This window comes from Chenopodium album, chromosome 20, assembly GCF_948465745.1.
Source record: "Chenopodium album chromosome 20, dcCheAlbu1.1, whole genome shotgun sequence".
Lineage (NCBI taxonomy): Eukaryota > Viridiplantae > Streptophyta > Magnoliopsida > Caryophyllales > Amaranthaceae > Chenopodium > Chenopodium album.
The window spans coordinates 13885431-13905293 of record NC_137853.1 but is presented as its reverse complement, the minus strand read 5'-3'; the positions used below and the strand labels follow the sequence as shown (position 1 = coordinate 13905293).

The 19863-nt window shown below is 35.4% G+C and overlaps 1 protein-coding gene across 1 annotated transcript; it reads right to left on the bottom strand.

Moving 5' to 3' along the window:
- Positions 1-596: 596 nt before the first annotated feature.
- On the bottom strand, positions 597-19321 carry LOC145596662 (exocyst complex component SEC3A). Its single transcript, XM_081652880.1, has 25 exons — positions 18952-19321; positions 16671-16741; positions 16248-16328; positions 16082-16149; positions 15862-15964; positions 15303-15454; positions 12265-12382; positions 11412-11516; positions 10858-10959; positions 10647-10784; positions 9593-9721; positions 9430-9510; positions 9280-9354; positions 8010-8183; positions 7783-7933; positions 7615-7679; positions 6368-6538; positions 6133-6212; positions 4987-5068; positions 3852-3949; positions 3659-3767; positions 3451-3519; positions 1277-1342; positions 1059-1148; positions 597-932 (listed from the first exon to the last, which is right to left on the bottom strand). The coding sequence occupies exons 1-25, from the start codon at positions 19124-19126 to the stop codon at positions 822-824; spliced, it is 2664 nt and encodes an 887-aa protein (XP_081509006.1). The 5' UTR covers positions 19127-19321; the 3' UTR covers positions 597-821.
- Between the last annotated feature and the right edge of the window lie 542 nt (positions 19322-19863).

The following is a 19863-nucleotide window of genomic DNA, read 5'->3' as shown; positions in this document are numbered from 1 at the left end:
TTCAACAAAGACACGATTCCGAGAGCATAAGTGAAAATAAGCAGTTTATATTAATGTATATGTGTGCGTACATGAGTGTTACAATGTCTAGCTTTGCTATTTATACCTAGGAGCTACTAGGGTTACAAAGATATCGAATATATTCAAACATAGGAGATCCTCTTTGATTTTATTCTATTTCCCTGTTCAGCAGGTGTATTCTTAGCAAGTATCTTCATGATTGATATTCTGATCTTGCTTGCCATACTTGTTCCAATCAGGTAATTTTGCTTGATTTAATGTATCATTTGATCATTGAGTGGTGCCCTAAATGTATTGAGCTGCTTGGTAATACGGGCCCAACAGCTACCCGAATAATTGAGAATTGTATATGTTAAAAGTTTAATTGGGATTAAAATAAAAAGATTATCAATAGTTGAGATTATTCTTATTAATTTTTCCTTAATAAAATACTACACATAAAGTTAAACTTCTATTTATTTTTATTTTTTTTAATAGCAACAATAACCTACAGGTAGAAAAACACACCGATCATTCGGTCAACGTTCACAAACTTAGTTTAATTTTAAGTCTATTGATATAACACAAGAGGGGTATAAAGATTACAAACCCTTTTAACATTATATCAATTATGTATTATCCATTTTTTCAAAAAAAAAATTATGTATTATCCATAATCATTACTCAATACACACCAAGTTGAACTCTCAGTATATTCCGCAAACTACAAAGAATTACCCTATGAAAAAGCATCTTATGGCAGCTACTATTTACTAAACACGAAAATCTAAGAGGAAAAATTTTTCTATACAAAGATTTTCTTACAGGGAGGCCAAAAGATCTCTCATTTCAGATACAGAGGGGATGTTCTCAGTGGGGTAAACCTTGGCCACAAGTTGTGCAAAGCTCTCATACTTGTCCAGAAACTCTTTCTGCAAATGTAACGCTTTCATCAGTTTATTTTTCTTATGATATACAGCAGTTGCATAAAAGTACCATACATAAGGGTGATCAAAGCTGATGGAAAGATATGACTATAAGATGATCACTCGGCTTACCTTGCATTTATCCCATAACGAGGGTAATAACTCCTCCGAAGTCAAGTTCTTCTGCAATTTTTTGGACATTGCTTGAATGGATTTGTCAACCTGAAGCAAAATGTAGCCAAAATGTAGCCAAAATGATGGGCATGCAGGAGATTCACCGAGGAGTTTGTAGAGACCAATAGAAGATAAACAAGATTATGAAACTTAGGATTTGATGTTATTACACTTACCCCAGACAAGCTAGCTTTCAACACTTTCCGGAGATCCATTTTAGACAATCCAAGCTGGAACGGAATCTGAAGATGACAGACAAATCAAAGTCAGGCATCAGATTCACTATATCAAATTTTCTTTTCTTCTCTATCATCCTATATAATCGAAAAGTAGGAAAGGTTCATGTGCTACAAGGCCTATAACAATGAAGTGCCACACACAATATCTTATTTCTGGACACTGGTATATAATCATTATATCATAAGGGATGTGCCATAACATATGCAGAATCTCCAAGAAGTTTAACAGAGACTTGAATTTTTCAAAATAAATGGGGCGTAATTCATATATCTGTAAAAATCAAAGGAAAAATCAAGTAACAGTCAACAGAACTATGAGAAAATACCTGAGCAGAATGAAACTAATCAAGCATAAAACACTAATTATCCTTATAGACAACAACCGCTACAGGAGGCTCTTGGGCAAAAGGGTTCTGGGAAGGCCAGATGAATCAATGTACTAATTGTACATCAAAAAGAAAATTTTGGCCAAGCAGATAGGAAAAAAAAAAACAGTTTAGGCTCCCAACTTTTAAGAGACCTTTTCCATTGGTCAAAGGTCAAGTGTCTGTTTTTCATTTGTGCTGAAAATGTCACTAGTCTTCCTCACACTCTATATCTCTGCCTTCTTTTCTTCTCCTTCAAAGACTTCACAAACTTAGGAATCCTTTAAAACTACATTAATACATATTGAAGGCATATCATCAATTTATCTATTAAGAATTTTGACAAGAGGGTTTTGTCACCATCAAGGACAAAGGGCCTACATAAGTACTCGCACAGTGTTATTAATTCGCTGTTAAAGATTGGTATAATGCAATTTACCTGGATTTATTAACTTAGACAAAAATTATACCACTTGCACATTTGCAGTTGGGATCAGTGGGTTGAACTGCTCACGCATCAATGCATCATAGTCACAACTCACAACAGCAAAATCCAGGTATGGAACTGGTTTTATTTAATACTACCAAGCAATGGCAGAGATCTAATAAGGAAAAGAAAACAAAATTTAGGAAGAAAAGGAAGCCTGATAGAGCTCCTGGGTGAAAGTCAGATTCAGCTTCAAAGGACTTTCCTTGAGCGCCATGTAATATCTAAGATGGACGATGGTGACAATCATATAATTCTCTATTACGGAGTAGTTTGGTGGGTGATTGTGGGGCAGCCTAACGATAGTGCTCAAATGTTGCAGGACATCCATTGAGCTCAATGTTCCTTAAATAACAAATGAATGGGCTAGTAGGGCCCAGTCATGCTAAAAATGTGACCTCTCAAGCCTGATGGATAAAGGAAGGCCTGGATGGCCTCATTACCTAGGCTACTCTTTACTCCTTTGGAAATGAAGGAGCAAGTGGATGCAGATACGGTTAAAGAGGAACATGTGTTGGTATTTATTCAGAAAAGTGTAAGTAGTGTGTAACCTCACAGATGCTTTCTAAGATCGTGTTCAGATTACTTGGGAATTATGCATGAAGATGCCTGCAAGAGCCACCAATTGGATTCTGTAATTTTTAAATTCTAATGGTGTTCAATGGATCTTACGTGGAATTACAGCTTCTACTACAAGTATTGACATCAATTTGTGAAAGTCTGTGTTTTATGCTCAACATACCTGCAGCCATTTTACAGTGTTGTAATAATTTAAGAGTGCAACCAGTTTTAAATCAACACCAGCACGATGAGCTTTCTACAAACGAATAAAACATGCTCACTAATCAACAGGTCATACTAGACAATAGACCACACCTCTCCCTAGCCTAATTCCCTGCCAGAGCGCACATATGAGAGACTCGTACAAAGCAATGGGAAATTGATTATGCTACTGGGGAATAAAAACAAATTTCAGATTTGTGAGAGGGACAACACCAAATGCATCGAGATGGAACAGTTTGATTAATTCAACAGTATCTCCTTTTATGTACTAATTTGACATACTTTCCACAAAGTTGATGACTCGAGATAAGAGAATGAAATAATAATGATAACTATACATTTTTACATACATTCTAGAAATAATGTATTATTACATTCACATCCAAAATCAAACTGCATGTTTCAAAGCCTCTACAAGAAAAATCAAGTAGCTGAAAATTGCAAAATTTTATGACATCCATTCATCAGATACTTACTTCTTCTGGGGTTATGGTGTACATGAGGTCTTCAATCCTTCTAGCAAATTGGAAAAGCCGTTCAAATTGCTGTAAATAATTGTCCAAAAAAATTCTGGCTGAGATAACTTAGCAAAATTTACTAGTACAACCAACAAAAGAACCATGTATTACAGAAGGATACAATTATAAACAAAAAGACAAAAAGTGCCACAAAAAATTTGCTTACGTAATATATGATCATGCTTATATGGCGCGTACATGCTTGCTCATATGCTTCGCTTGCCTGGTGGTAGAACTTTGCAAGAGTTGGCACAACATTTGCAAGTTCATATAAACTGCAAACAATTGCCTATATAATCAGCTTGTTGAATATGATTAGTAACAGAAAGTTGGCGCAATTATGAAGATAAAATTAGTACCTATTCTGAAATGCAGCATAATTTTCCAAAAGAAAAACATCTGCATATTTTGGGTCAGTCTGAGCAATTTTCTCCAAGGTCACAAACATAATGCTAACCTGTCAACAAAATTAAGTTCTTGTGACTTATTTTTTTCATATACATATTCTTAAACAAGAAAGAAAACACCCAATGTGTGATCTTAAATGGATTTGTCATTTCATTTCAAACAGGGTTATTGATTAAAGAACTGATTGTCCATCTTTCTCTGTATTGCTTTTTCAGCAGTTATAAAATACATTTTCTTATTCGAAAAAATTGGTATAGAGTATAGAGAAGATTACACACAATCACCACATTCTTAAATAAATACATAAAGCTAGAACCAGTTAGTAAAGTTAAACAAAGGTAATATTTATTTTCTTTTTTAAGTTAAGGTTACCAAAAAGTTAAAATAAGGAGCATATAACTTTTTTAAAACCAAAACATTTAGAGCATCAACACTCGTGGTATAATTTTATACCACGGTGTAAATAATCATCCAAAAGTTGCAAATTTTTACTACTTTGGTGGCATAAAACTATACCAACAAATGGTATATACCATCCCATGGTAAACTTTTGCTTCGTTCCACGTGAAACATGAACCAACCAGGTCACGCAATGTGGCCTGGTTGTCATTCATCTTTTATTTATTATTTTTCAATTGCATTTTAAGAAAAAATTATAAAGTCAAAAATTATGAAAAAATTACCATTGTTCATAATTTTTCAAGACATACACATAGACACCCATATTGATATAGTTTTATATATTTTTGAAATTCACTTTTTTCTACCTAAATTGCTTATTTTTATTTAATTAACTTTATAAATAGTAATTAGTTATTTTCAACATAAAATAAAATATAATTATAATTTAATTAAGTGTATAATTCATACATATAGGAGAGAGAAAGTATGTTGGTAAACTTTTTTTATAGCATGGGTGGGGTGATTTTTGGAGAAAGTATATTGTATTGTGGTATAGATGATGTGGAGGAGTGAGAAAGTGGTAGAGAGAGAGGGGTGGTATAAATTTTTATACCATGAGTGATGATGGTCTTATAAGCAGCCAGAATTCTAAATCAACCCATAGCTGAATAAATTGGTACTTACAAATTTTGTATATGCCTGGTCAACTAAATCCCTGGATTGTCCTTGAATATACTGCTCCATACGAGTTGCAAGTGTAGCGAATCTATGCACCAAAAATAGTTAAGCAACTTTACGAAAAATTCAAACGTATTCAGGAGATAAAGGCAAGTTGAATTCTTGCTTCCAGTATATTAAGTTCCGATACTGCTCTTAAAATTTAAAATACAGTATAAGTAAAATATTATGAAGTACATTCAACAGAAATACAAGAAAAAAATCAAACACAAGTTAGATAATCATGTGTTTTTTTCTTACTACCTCAAACTTATCAAGAGAGCACATAAAAGACACGAGGCATAAGCAAATAGAAGTTCCTTCTAGTCCATTTTGCTCTTAATACTTCTTGCATTTTGTTTAGTTGTCTAATTGATTGTTATGTTTAGCAAACACAAAGTTTAACCATTAATATCTTTAAATATGTTAAAATATATATAAAGGGTATTAATAATTTGATATTTTAAAAATTAAATTTGAGAAAGTCTAACATTCCACATGACTATATCAAATAAAAAGTAAAAAAGAGAATGCTTCATAAACTCCCTTCGTCCTACATTAGTTTTTGCACTTAAGGCCTGTTCTCTTTAGATTAAGTTCAGTTCAGCTCAGCTCAGCTCAGGCCCTTAGTTTTTCATAAGCCCCACATTAGATTTCACACTCCATTTTTAACATATACTAAGAATCACACACTTGCTATCTTTTCAATGTAAATTTACCTATTATCTCCTATCACATCAACCTTTTCCTAAGCCTCTCTATAATATTACCCACTATATCTAATCACATATACTTTTTCTCTCTTGTTATAAAATACCCAAACCTCCAATCTCAACTAAGTTGACAGGGCAAACATTTGACTTTAGGGTCATGCTCTAATATGAAAATTAATGCAAGACGAAGGGAGCATAATCACTTACAATGAAGAACATAAGATCTTGATTTACGTTACGTAACCAATTTCAAGCCAGGAAAGCAAACATCATGAATGAACTAATCCTGAAGACTGCTGCCTCTTATAACAGAGACCCTGCTCTAGAAGTATCTCACTTTCTAAAAAGGAGAAACACTAAGAAGAGGTTCTTATATAAAATGTTTACAAGTAATTTTCACCTTGGGATGTATGACAGGACACCCATCTGTCGGACGTTTCTCTCATTTCTTTCAATCTGGTGACAAGCCTCATCAACAAACTGCAAGGATATCATAATATCATAGACTTTCCAACAATCAAAATTACTATTGGTTGGTGCATGTAAACATCATAATTGCAACGGAATCAGCATATCATAACTGACTTCCAATAATCAAAATTACTATTGGTATATGTTAAAAGGTTGGAGCTTACTCTGCTAAACTGCATGGAGATCCTAGATTCAAGATCACCAAGCAAGAGACGCACAAATCCAGCTGCATCAGCTTTCTGACCAGAAAGATAGCGTTCTGTAATCCCATGCATCGATATACATCGCAAGGGGTCAATCTTGTAGGCCCAATCCACAACAGCATAGAAGTCCTCCTGAGATTTAATCACAACACAAAATGGTTGAGGGCAGTTGAAGGTAGTAGGGATTAGTTAGATTTGTAGAGTTTAGACATTGCAGATGGACAATCTGAGAAGGTTATCGTCAAAAAGTAACCTTTCACCTATCTATGACAGCATATGAGACTGAATTTTGGTCTTGTTGGGCAATCAACTGTTGGGGGTTGCCTTTGGCTGTTTCACCTAGCTTGTTAGACAATTAGTAGCATTCATTGTTTGTATTGGTTGTCTGAAGGCACTGGGTGTATGTTGTTCCATGCAGGTTTTTAATTTGGTCAAAAAGCCATTAACCAAACATAATATTTGGCTGTTTGACAAAATAAATTTGCCACAAACCAGCTATGGCCAAGCAAAATACCATTCACCAAACAATGCCCTTGTCACATCCTTTCCCTTTAAAACAAAAGAGGAAAGAGGGCACTGCTGAGAAGGATCAAAGGGGACTTCATGAGAAAATCTTTGTTTGTACAAGTTTCAATATATCCACAGTAGATGCAAAACCTAGGATACTAGTGATGATATAAAAGGCGAAGGTACAGCCTCACAAAGTGATGCATGTATTCCTTTAATTAAATTTATTCATTTATACAAGGAACATATGTTACACATCACCTTGCATATGCATACTACGTTTTCAAACATATATCTTGAAATAGCTAGTTTTTTGAAGAACAAATTGCAATTCCATATAGAAAGAAGACTAGGATATATGTTGTTTTCAAGAAATATTGAAAGGCTGTAAACTAAACATGCCAATATGCCATTAAGGAGACCTCTAGTGAACCCTGAACCTAGTGCCTCATGCCACACAGAGCATGCTAACACTCTGGCCAATAGTTTGATTGTTTACTTATCTCTTTTTATAATAGCAGATAATGCCACTTTTTTAATTATTATTATTAGTGGGTCATTTTTCCATTTTCCTTGCAAACTTTCATAACCAGTGTAAATTCCACCGCACCAGCACAAATATTAATATTTCAAAGAAGCAGTAAAAAAAGTTCTTCAATGAGAAGATCACAAATAAACTGAAGATAAATTGACAAAATTACCTGGATCCCATCCAGCAACTCTTGCAGACATTCATTTAATGCTGCCAACTCAACAGAATTTTTACCTAGGCATAATAAATAAAATTCATAAGTTACAAGTATCAACCTACTAGGGGCAAAGGCATTAGACAAAAAGATGAATATTTGGTGCCAAAAGATGAAATATACCTGTTTTGCTATCATTGTCATCAATATCCATGATTCCAAGATCATCATCATCGACGTCATCCACATTTGATGCAGACTTACCATTGGGAACTCCTCCCGGTGGATTGAGAGCAGGAACTTCAAAGCACATGAAGTGAGCAAAAAAGGAACTCTGAGATTCAAAAGGCTTCCCGTAAGACAACAAGTTACAAATTAAAATCTATAACACAAATTTGCTGGAATTTAACCTCATCAACAAGGAGTGGAACAAATATTGTAAGCATTTTGGCATAAGCATCAGAAACTGCTGAAGTGTCTGCATTGCTCACAGTTTGACCAGCACCAGCAGAAGCATCCAACCAAACAGTTGGATTTCTTGAAGCCTTAGTACTGGCTCGAAGCTCATTTGCAAACTCTCGAGCCTGCATAACACAACAGGAATATACACACAAGAAATGAGATAAGGGAAAAGAGTTATAGTTTCAACTTAGGTTGATGAAGATATTATTATTATTATTATTTTTTAATCCTGCAAATAGATCATCAGTTCAAATAACCTAGGAATCTAGTCTAGCAACAATTCCTTTGCGTTCCTTTTTCTTTTAATAAAAGACGTTTGGGAAAAAAACAACTATGAAAACAAAATGCCACAGCCATGAAGATAATTCAGTTTTAGACCACAAAAACAAATAAAAAAAATAAATAATAATCAGCAAAATGTTTCACCATTAAACAATGCCACACCGTGCCTCAACATTACGCCATTGACGCAGCAAGGCACAGGTGAATCATTGGTTTTGCTGAATGGGTTACGAGAATTAGATAGCAATCATCTGAGTTTCTCAGTGATTCTCACAGTAAGCAGAATATTTCTCAGAAACTTTTTCATTTTCAAATGAAATATATTGGTATGCAACTATGCACACAAAGCAGTTGATGTCTTAGATTCAGTATGTTTCTCACAGTAAGCAGTATATTTCTCAGAAACTTTTTCATTTTCAAATGAAATATATTGTGTTATAGACTGAGAAATTCGGATTGCTTGAATGTAACAGTAAAATCATAAACAGAGGAAAGCTTAGGTATTTTGATTGATATTTGTAAATAACGGCTACAAAAGTTGCTAAGGGCTAAGCTAAAAGATTGAGTCTTGGAGAATACTACAACTACTACTCTATTGCTACTCTACAACTACTGCTACTCTATTACTACTAACTCCAAAATCCACATGCCTTCTCCTTTTCCCCTTTCTCTATTTATAATAAAAACTAAAGACTTAACCTAAAGATTCTAGAATACCCAAAGTGCCCCTCCATAAATCAGTTTATTACATATTGGTATGCAACTATGCACACAGCAGTTGATGTTTTAGATTCAGTGTGTAAACATAATCAAAGTCCTTTCTGGAAAGTTATCAATCATCCCACTGTACCTTAATTTAAAGGCACCCTATTTGTCATTAAATATCAAGTTGGCAGCCAGTATGATAAACAATCCAGAACTATTTAATCTACTCACCTCTCTACGAAGAAGCAAGTTCAGAGAGCTACAATACGCTTTCCTCAATGGACCCAAGCAATTCTTGTCAAGGCTCTGGAACATCATAAGGAATGAGATTAAACAAGAAAAGAAGCAAGCGAATATGACAACAGATTTCAGTGTTAGAACCTTCAAATGTTGCAGAAGCCGAGCATATGTCCTGCATTTATACCGCAGATCAGCATGGTCTGGTCGTTTTAGCTGTCCACGCTGCTCAATAATACACAATGATTAACCTTAACCAAAGAAATAATTTTGCCAAATGTGTGCAGCAATAAGTTGATCCAATTACCTGAGAAAAGTAACTCTTGTCGCTAATCATGAAGTCCACCAAGCTGGCAAAGTAGTTCCTCAAGAACTCAGATGCTCTCCGAACAAACGTACTTTTGAGCTTTTCAACTTCTGCTTTTTTTTCTCTAATCTGTAATATAATTTCAGATAAAGAGGTATTTAAGTAATCAAATAATATATTACAAGGACAAGCAGTATACACAAAATTGCAAGATACCAAAAACGAGCCTAAGAATATCACTGTACTCAATCAAACCAGTGGAGAGAGCTAAACATGAAGTTGCAGTATACACAAAATTGCAGGAATACATATGCCCAGGTGGGGGCTATCTAATATACCCCAAAAATACCAAATAGGAGCCTAAGAATATTACTGTACTCAATCAAACCAGCGGATAGAGCTAGACATGAACTTTATACGGAATTACACCCAAACATTAGAACAGCAAATCTATATAATTTCATGGTTGGACAGGGAGGGGGCATAAAAGGGAAAGAATCACAATTTCTTGATTTACAATGCAGAGTCAAAGGTCAATTTTTCCTCACTTTTTGTAATCCTATGATTCAGCAATTAGAATACTTTTTATGCTAGGTGAAAAGTTTTCAATTAGAATAAACAACTAAACTGAACTTGTTTTTTACGAAATACTTCTTCCGTCCTAAAATACTTGTCTTGTGTACTACTTTGGCCTAATTATCTTTCTCAATTCTCTCTGGGAACCCCACTAACTTCTCTCACAGTATCACTTTTTCTTTTCTTTTTACACTATCTACCCCAAAAGGCTACACCCCCTATTACTTACTATCACTATATGCACCCAAGCCTAAAAGAGTATAAAAAATAAATAAATAACAATAAATTTAGGACAGATTGATATTTCATTTACTTGCAATGCAAGATTTAGGCTCTCAAACATATCATTCAACGTTGTCGACACAGCACATGCTGCTATAGAATTATCAGATGAATAAACAAATGCCCACATAATGCAAGTCTGAGATACTGCTTTTGAGAAGAGAAAATAAATAATTAAAAGATACTTGGAACATACTGCACGCATGTTTGCAAAAGTGGTATCCAGATTCGGGACTTCCAAGCCACGGAGAGCACCACTTAGCCATTCACATGCTTCAATGTTTTTTATCATGTTTGATTCATCAAACGAACCTCCTGTAAGACATGTTGCATACTAAGATGCAGGGAAATTGTCAATTTAGATTTGAAGGACCAAACAAGCAAAGATAGGAAGGTAAGAAGCATACCTCAGAAGGAACACGTAATCGCTCAAGAAGCTTGTCAAGTTCCTCAATCAACGATTTGTTATTTACGGATTGCATCTCCAGTTTGTTATTACGGGTTTCTATCTGAATATAATAAACAAGAAAGGCAAAAGGTTTTCGGGAAGAAAATGAAACGAGTGAGAACTGAGAAGCTGGAACCCTGGAACTACTTAAAGATCGGCATGCTTTATCAGTTCACAACAGTAGCATTCTCATGAACTGCAAAAGCAATTATATCGTTCTTAACTAAAGTAATGACATTCTTCCATATTCTTTTTTTATCCCCTACCATTTTAAGGTTATAGATCATAATCCAATAATTGACGCATATTTTGTGGTCTACGCAAGTGTTTTTTTTTTTTAAGGACACCAATTTGAAAGTGCCAAACCACTGGTTACCATGTATAATTTCTCAGAAATCAATAGAAGCAATTTTATGCAGAAAAAAGTAAAGCTTAAGTAAAAACATGTTATGCAAGTGGAATTGTATTCAGCAACAATACAAGGCATTATTACTCATAGTCAACTTCACCTACCGACTCGATGTCTTCTCTCATGTGTCTCAATTTCACATTGAATATCCCCAGCCACTCATCCATATCATCCACACAATTCAAGGCATTATCAAGCCCTCTTAATACCTGCATTAAAAAAATTAAAAACAAAACAAACAAACCTGTTACTAAGCTTAACAATATAACATTTAGGGTACTCCAAATAAATCATATCCACTCAAGTAGTTCTTTGAATATAACTGTAATAGCAATGGTCCAAGTCAATAGTTGTCACCAAGGGGTTTAAAACCTTCGCCGTCCCTACTGATATTACTCATCAATCATGTTTGATCATCAAAAGAGCATGAAAAGTTTTTTATGCAATTATTTCGACAATTCTTGCTAAGGAAATTAGAGCACTAAATTCCAGCTCAAAAAGTTCAAATTTTTTTTCCCTTGGGGAGGAGGTGAATGGACGAGCTTAAAACCAAAATTATCTTATAAGAAACCATAAATTATTTAACAGAAGGAATGATAAAAGTATGGAAGCCAGAATTCCACTAACAATCAAGGCAAACAAATAAAGAACTTCTGGAATGATTATTTGTGGAATGCAAAATTACTCCTTCAGATCAAAGTCTTCATCCTTACTGCTATTATTTCTCTTAAATGGAAGACATTTGCAAGCCAAAATGAGAGTACAACTTAAGCTGTTTTAGCATGTAGTGTGAGTGGATTCAGAAGTTAAATTGCTTGAACATGTAAGAGGGGGAAAAATACAAACAACAAAACTATCAACAGAAGACCTATAATAAATCAGGGACAAATTAACTCTTTTGGTTAAAAGCGAAGCTGACCAATTTAAAAAGTAAGAACGATGCTAAAAGCAGTTTACCTGTTCCACCAAGGGTTCTGTTTCCAATATAGCATGAACATTTGCTGCTTCCAAAGCCTGAAGTTCACGCTTCAACCTTTCAGAAAAAGCTTCTGCTTCTCCAATACCCATGACATAGCTGCATGTGACAAATCAATCAGGGCCATATAGTGCAAATTCTACCTATTGCTTTTGATCCAAGGTTATTCCTTTGCATTGGATTTAACTTTTAAACAGCATGCTACGGCACTTGAGCTCTCATTTGAGCTTCATTCTTTCAAAAGCACCCCCCATAAAAGATACCCAAAGCATTTACTACAACACTGCTAGTGTGCTATACATAGCACCTACTTTCCATCGCTATACAGCTAAAACTAATGGGGTAATAAATCTCATTCACTCTCCTAAACTTATATGCAGAAAGATTGGAAAGGGATACTAAAGAGATGTCAAAATGTAGGAATCACAAGACAAGAATAATCCAAGCCTTGGCTAGTTTTTCTCTAGTTCTTTCCTTTTTCTTTAGCAATAAACCTACATAGATACCTTGCTAAAGAATCTCAAGAAGTCACAAAGAAGTCTCTAGTTTCAGGTTGAACATCAGGAGCCAAATTCAACCCTCCTGTAGGGGTTGAGAAAGGGTTTCAGCTTGCAGTCAGGTAATAGAAGAGGTGACAAAGAGCAACATGAATAAATATATAGTCATCAGAAGGTACTAAAATCATAAAGAAAGAGAGGCTTTGAACATGGGAATCCAAGGGAAAGAGGGGAAATAGAGTGGCGCAGAGGAAATAAACAAAATTTAAAAATAAAATAGGAATGAATCCAAACCCCTCAGATGAATTGCTCATGATTTTCTGTCAATGTTCTTCCCATCATATTACATTTCCTGCAAGAGTACCAAACGAACAACGGAACAAGGTATATCCTTAGTTTTAAAGGGCACCAGATGCACAAGGCACTAAAGTCCTTGGAGCTTAGGCGCAAGGCGTGCGCCTTTTGTAGGTGAGGGCGTGAGGTGAAATCAATTTATATTAAAAAAAACAAATATTAATTTCTACAAAATAAGTCTTAAAAAAGAATTGTCAGAAAAGGTGAAATGGCCATGTGAAAAATAGCTAGAGTTCTTCAAATGGAATTGGTGAATACGGGGTTGCTCTCTCCCAATATATAAAAAAGCTCAAGGCGCGCTGAGGCGATAAGGGCTATGCAGCGCCTAGGTGCGCCTAAGGCGCGCCTCCTTGAAGTGAGGCGCACTATATAAACAGTTGGCAGAATTTTGCTTCAGGTGCGCCTCAAGTGCGCCTTGGGTGCGCCTCGGGCGCCTCAAGTGCGCCTTAGGTGAGCCTTAGGTGCGCCTCGGGCGCCTCAAGTGCGCCTCGGGCGCCTCAGGTGCGCCTTATTAAAATCGCCTCGCCTAGACCCAAAAAGGCGCTTACCCCTATCGCCTTGCGCCTCAGCGCCTAGGCACGCTTTTTCAAACACTGCTCTCTTCTCTAGTAATATAGTATACCTGATCGTCACTAAGTCGCGTGGTGATTTACAAATAAATTATTTTACGTATTAGTTATTGATGCCTTGCAAATTGCAACGAAAAGTGCAAGAAGCAGCCTAGGAAAAAAATACATAGATGAGCGCTTTTTGTAGGTCATTGTGCTTTGCAAAGCTAAGGCGCCACCTATGATTGTGCCTTGCACCTAGGCGCGCATATGGCATGCTTCCAAAACTAAGCCTCATATCTAAATATCTAATAGGTTTCTGCTAGATCCTTACTCTAAATATAAACCTAAAATGTTTACACAAGGCACTTGTTGCCAAAAAGGCTTCTTCACTTGTCCTACAATATCTTAGGAATAACCCTGCTAGGACTAAACTACTAAAGCTTCAAGGTTCTGCTGCCCCAAATCTTTAATTTGCATTGGCATCCCGATTAAAGGCCTGCATACAAGTGATCCAAAACCCTATATGGGTGCAGATAATTGAGTACATGTATCCCAATCAAAACAGCACTTAATGTGTGTGACACTTCCGAAGAATCTTGGTATTATTATTTAAAAGTTCAAGGCAAAAGAGAAGTGGCTTTGCCACCTTACTATATGAGATAGTCACAGAATTTGTTTGAAATTTATGCTAAATGACACCAAGGCAGTGCCCTCCGCGTAGAGAAGAAGGGCAAAAGCCAAAAATAACACGCCCTGAAGCTAGCATGTGACTGACAAGCAATAAGATACAACACCATAAAACCAAAAAGGGCAAATCTACTCAACTCAAATTTCTTTATTCAGTTAATTCTGATTATTAGATTCATGTTAAATGAACTAATAGTGCCTGCTCTTCATTTACATAATACTAAATGGTGAAAAAAGGCTCTTCGGTCATATAAAAGCTGTTTAAAGATGGTTTTCACGTTTGTGTTCCATGATGTGTTGTAGACCATTATGTCACCGCTTGAGAAGTTGAGCTATTATAAACCATTGTGCATAACTTAGAATTGAATTTCCCTATGAGAGAAATTTGAATCATTTTTTTAGCCACTACAGCAAATACTGCCATACATGTTTCACAAAACAACAAGATAAAGTGTTACATACGTTTAAGCATTATTATTTAAACAAAAAAACTGTTCCCAAAACAAAATTCAAAAAAAAGAAAAAAAAAAAAAAAAAAAAGGGATGTCAACTACAGCAAGTACATCCATATATATATTTCACACCATGATCACAGCTGTAACCCCCCACAAAATCCAGCTTCCTTGAAATGGCATCCATCACCGTGATCACAAAAAACCACTGTTTTTTCTATTGTTCACAAGATTTATCATTCAATATACCTCAAAATCTTCATGTAAATGGGTTTATAAATAAAAAGCCTCAATTAGAAAGTAAGGTTGTGTTACATTTACTAAGTTATTCTTGTTCTTGTATCTACTGACAATCATTGAAAGATTTTAAAAAGAAAATTAGTAAAATTGATTAAGAACCCAGTGGTGTCTAAACACATAAAAATTCAAATAAGTGTGAAAGAAGGAAGCCAAAAACAGTAAAAGTAAGAATGCATACGTGCCAAGAAGAGCTTCCATGTCTTCTTCTTCTGCCTGGGATACAAGATCCTTCTCCACATTAACCTTCATGTCTTTTTCAGCCATCGTTGTAGGAACAGGCCCGTCTTCAGAATTCACCTGATTGGTACTGGTGGTGGTGGTAGTGTTTTCCTGTTGTGCATTAAGACAATGGAAAAAAGGGATGTTAAAAAAGTAACAAAACCACTTTCCGTAAAACCAGAAGGGGAAAACATAGCACAGCTTTAGAATGGAAAATTAGACATAGAATGACAACTGAAAATATAGAATGGAATACCTATGCACCTCAGGTTTTTTTTTTTTTTTTACTTTGTTCCATATTTGACGTACTCCTTTACCATCATACCCTTCTTATCCCCGCAATTTATACCTTTCCATACTCACTGACTTTATCTTAAACCCACCCTCCTACTGTCTTACATTCTCTCTTACTTTTTCTTACACCCACTCATGCTTTTCAAAGTTTCAAAAAAATACTGCAGCTCAAACCTATAGGATGAAAACAAATGTTTTACACACAACAAAAAATATTTCCATACCTTCGCCCAAAGAGCCATTTCAACAACATCTATTCCAACTACTTTTGGAAGACGACCAAGCATGTCCTTGCAGACATTCAATATACATAGTAAGAGACGATTCCTAAAAACACAAAGGCAGTAGATGTGAATGACATGAGTACAAATTTGACTCAATTGGGGAAAAAAGGGGAAGGGGGGGGGGGGGGGGGGGGGGGTTAGAGGGCTCCACAAATAATACCTATCATCAGTATTCCGCATGGTCCACTGTGGAGGAGCAACTGTTTGGTTCCTCAGGTTATCAAACCCCTACAAGAATTGAAAGTCAAGAGATTGTCAAGAACATTGTAGGTCACAAAACCCAGGAAATATATATCCCATGTGCTAAAAGAGAGAGTAAGCAATACCAGAGTAAAAGTACATCCACTGGGATCATTAGAGTTAACCTCCACCTTTGAAAGATGTTTTAGCTTGTATATTTTTGCTGGCTTCAAGATAAAAAAATAACAAAGAACAATTAGTACAGAAATTATAATCAATTCGAAAAGCTTAAGCTACCATAAAGCTATCATACATCAATTACTATTGTTCTTACTGAATGTCTCTCAGCAGTTTTAGTATTTAGTATATCCCAAACTCTTAAAAACTCACGATTTTTCTCACAGATTTGAATGTTCTAATTCATGATTTATCTCAGCAGTTTTAGTAGTTAGTATATCCCAAACTCTTAAAATTCAAGATGCCTGAGGAAATTGACTTTTGAGAAACTGTACACTAGGGCGCCAAGTCACGACGAAAAACTTGACTTTTCATTGAAATGAAAAAATTACCTCAAGAATACCCCCATTTGAATATTTTAAGACACGCAAGAAAGCTTTTGTCCGCTGGCCCTTCTGTTTTACTGCATTAAGTGTAAATTTCAAAATTAAAGTTGCATCTTCATATGAGATAGATGTCTACAAAAAAAATATCAGAACCTGAAGAGAAGAACGGAGACAGTAATTGAAGGAGAACAATGGAAACAACTGGTGCATAATTTTAAGCTCTCAGAAATTTCATGACAGAACTTTGCATCGTCAAACAAAAGAACACAAACTTATGAGAAAATGTGATGATAGATAAACTACGCATATAAATTTAGGATCAAATGAGAAGAATTTTAAAATGAGAAGGATGAGCACGATTTTATGTGCATAATTTTCATATTAGACGTATGTAATTCTGAACTAAATGAATAACCTTTTTTTAACTCAAAACAAGAAGCACTTATTTTTTCAAAAGAATGAGCAAATTCTTATATTTTTCCAGGAAATCGAAATACAAATCACATTCAATAGAAAATTACGCACATGCATCCGTCTCATTCTTCTCACCCTAAGAAACTTTTTATTGATTCACATTCTAAGATCATCATTCATCCCCAGCAACTTGGTGAGAATCCAAGAGGAAATTGGAGCAAAATCCTCCAGCTCACACAATGGTGGCAACCAACAGCCAAAATTAGAATTACCTCATCCACGTTGCACTTTAATATCCAGAACTAATACACAGAATGCAATTTGTTACCTTAATATGTTTAAAGAGTCCAAAAGTCCGCACCACAACATGTGTACCAATGTGTGTTCCCAATAAGTGATTCGCAGGGGGATCAATAAACAATAACTAAGAAAGAATGCGTTACTAACCAAAAGTTGAGCTAAACAACCGAAAGAAGAGTCTAAGAAATTGTGTCCATGATACTCAAAATAGAAATTGTAATATGTCAATGGTGCGACAATGCGTCATTCAAATACACATCATATCATCATACTTGTTTGGATGAGTTGGGTGCGGTTTTGTTTACTAAATGATACTCTTATGGCCAAAAAGGATGAAGATAGTTTGATTGCTGAAGTGTGGAAGAGAGATACTGTGGTGGGCACTTGTAAAGAAGAAAGCAACGAGTTTTTGAGGGTAATTGCCCATGTCAAAGTTTTAACAATTGTTTTTTAGAATGTAATATTTGTATATAACTAAAATCTCATTGAGGGCATGGGTTTTATTGCCCTAAGTCCTAGTTTTAGAAACGGATTAAAACCTTCTTAAGGGTGTGTTTGGATAGAGAAAGGGGAGGGAAGGGAAGGGGAGGGAATGGAAAGATGAGTTTTCCTTCCAAATCTCTCCGTTGTTCTCCATTATTGGAGAGATCAATTTCTTACAATTTAATCCCTCCATTTCTCCCCTCCAATTCCCTTCCTGGCTCATTCTTATCCAAATGAAAGATATTTCATCCCTCCATTTCCCTACCCTTCTATTGAATCTATTCCTTCCATTTCCTTCACACTATGTTTGGATAGACAGAAATGGAGGGAAAGGAAAAAAAAAAAAAAGAAGCATCATCCTTTATTTGGATACTTAATGCAAGGAGGAAAGGGGAGGGAACTGGTAGGATCTAATTTCCTTCCCCTTTTAATAAACCAAATCCTTCCATTGTCGGACAGATTTGGAAGGAAAACGGAAGCTCACTATCTCACTCCCCTCACCTCCCTTTCTCTTCCCTCTTTCTCCTTCCCCTCCCTTTCCCTTCACTATTTTTATCCAAACATGGTGTGTAATCCAAACAAAGTGTAATGCCCTAACACATACCACTCAAACTCTTCAATTACGTTAAGTGCCAGATTGGATTTTCAACAACTTTAATATGGATGGTATACTCTTTAGCTCAAGTTTAAACCTGCTTAAAGTCGTAACCTAAATAGCAGAACTATGATCACCATTGTAACATAAAGTAGCACACGGTTTGCAAATAATAATCTTTGATCCACAACCAACGAACCTCATAAATTACTTTGAATTAGACTTGTTCCTCCTAATTAAGACATTGCTTAACTATCTAATATACATACAATTGGTAGTTGCAAACGTTCGAGAGTGGCATCCGGTATAACAAATATTAATTAAAAAAACAAAAACAAAAACCAAATCCAATAATTCACAAATCACAAATTAGAATAGTTCAATTGCTAACCTAAGTCGAAGAATATTAATCCCAAATTACACAATTGAGAACAGAATAAATCATAACACAGTAAAATTTCAAATGTAAAATTGAGAAAAGAAGAAGAACGTAACTGGAAATGGCAAGAACCCTAGGTTTGGCCATTTGACGGCCTAATTTGCCGGATTTGCCCCAAACGCCACGACTTTTAGCAACACGGATCGACATAATGACCTTCTGCTTGGTGCCTTCAATGGCGGACTCACAAGCCCGGCGTAGCTCTTGATCATCGGCGCTAGATTTCGCCATTGTTGATGTTCTTCAGCTTCCTTCCAGCTCAATAGACTTTCTCCCAGATTTAGATGCTGTATTCTGTATTGGTGTGTGGTTGATTTTTCTATTTCTTATAATTTGTTTTACACGTTTGAAATTATTTGCCACGAAATTTTTTTTTACAGTTTGGAATGATGTTCAGCTTTTGGCTTCACGTTGGATGTGGATCAATTGATCAAAATGATCGATTTTTATGGGGAATGATGGACCACTACCCGGTATAGGTCGCCTCGTCCAATACCAAGTGACGTCAGCTTTAGACCAATATATATATAATTAGCTTAAGGTAAATAACAGTATTTGATAAGCTAATAGCAGTACCTTGATTTAAAATAACAGTTTACACGGATAATTACTATAATTCGATTTGATAATTTATATGACTTTTATTGGTACTAGTTATCACTACTCTACTACTTATATCTTAAACAAATTAGCTTTTTTATTTAGTAGTCCACCATGTTTCGCAATATAAAATGTTTTACTTAGAGAGTTTTGACCAATACCTGAACTTAGTCGACAATGGAACTTCCGGCGTTTGAGCTTCCAGCTTTACCAAGGTAGCTAACCCCAACCTCGTCTTCCTTAGATCAGGCACAGCACAAACCTAATTCGTTTCCTACCTTAGATCGTACTTTCTTCTCAAACAATCTATATTGTATTTGTGATGGTATATAAAACTAACTCATCTGTGACATAAGTTTTGAGTAGAT

Excerpts from the sequence above, each read along its gene's own strand:
- LOC145596662 (XM_081652880.1), bottom strand. The coding sequence starts at position 19,126 with ATGGCGAAATCTAGCGCCGATGATCAAGAGCTACGCCGGGCTTGTGAG. Across the intron at positions 16,329-16,670 it reads CAAATGGGGGTATTCTTGAG|CCAGCAAAAATATACAAGCT; the intron begins GTAATTTTTTCA and ends TTTATCTTGAAG. Across the intron at positions 10,785-10,857 it reads GATTACGTGTTCCTTCTGAG|TATGCAACATGTCTTACAGG; the intron begins GTATGCTTCTTA and ends CCTGCATCTTAG.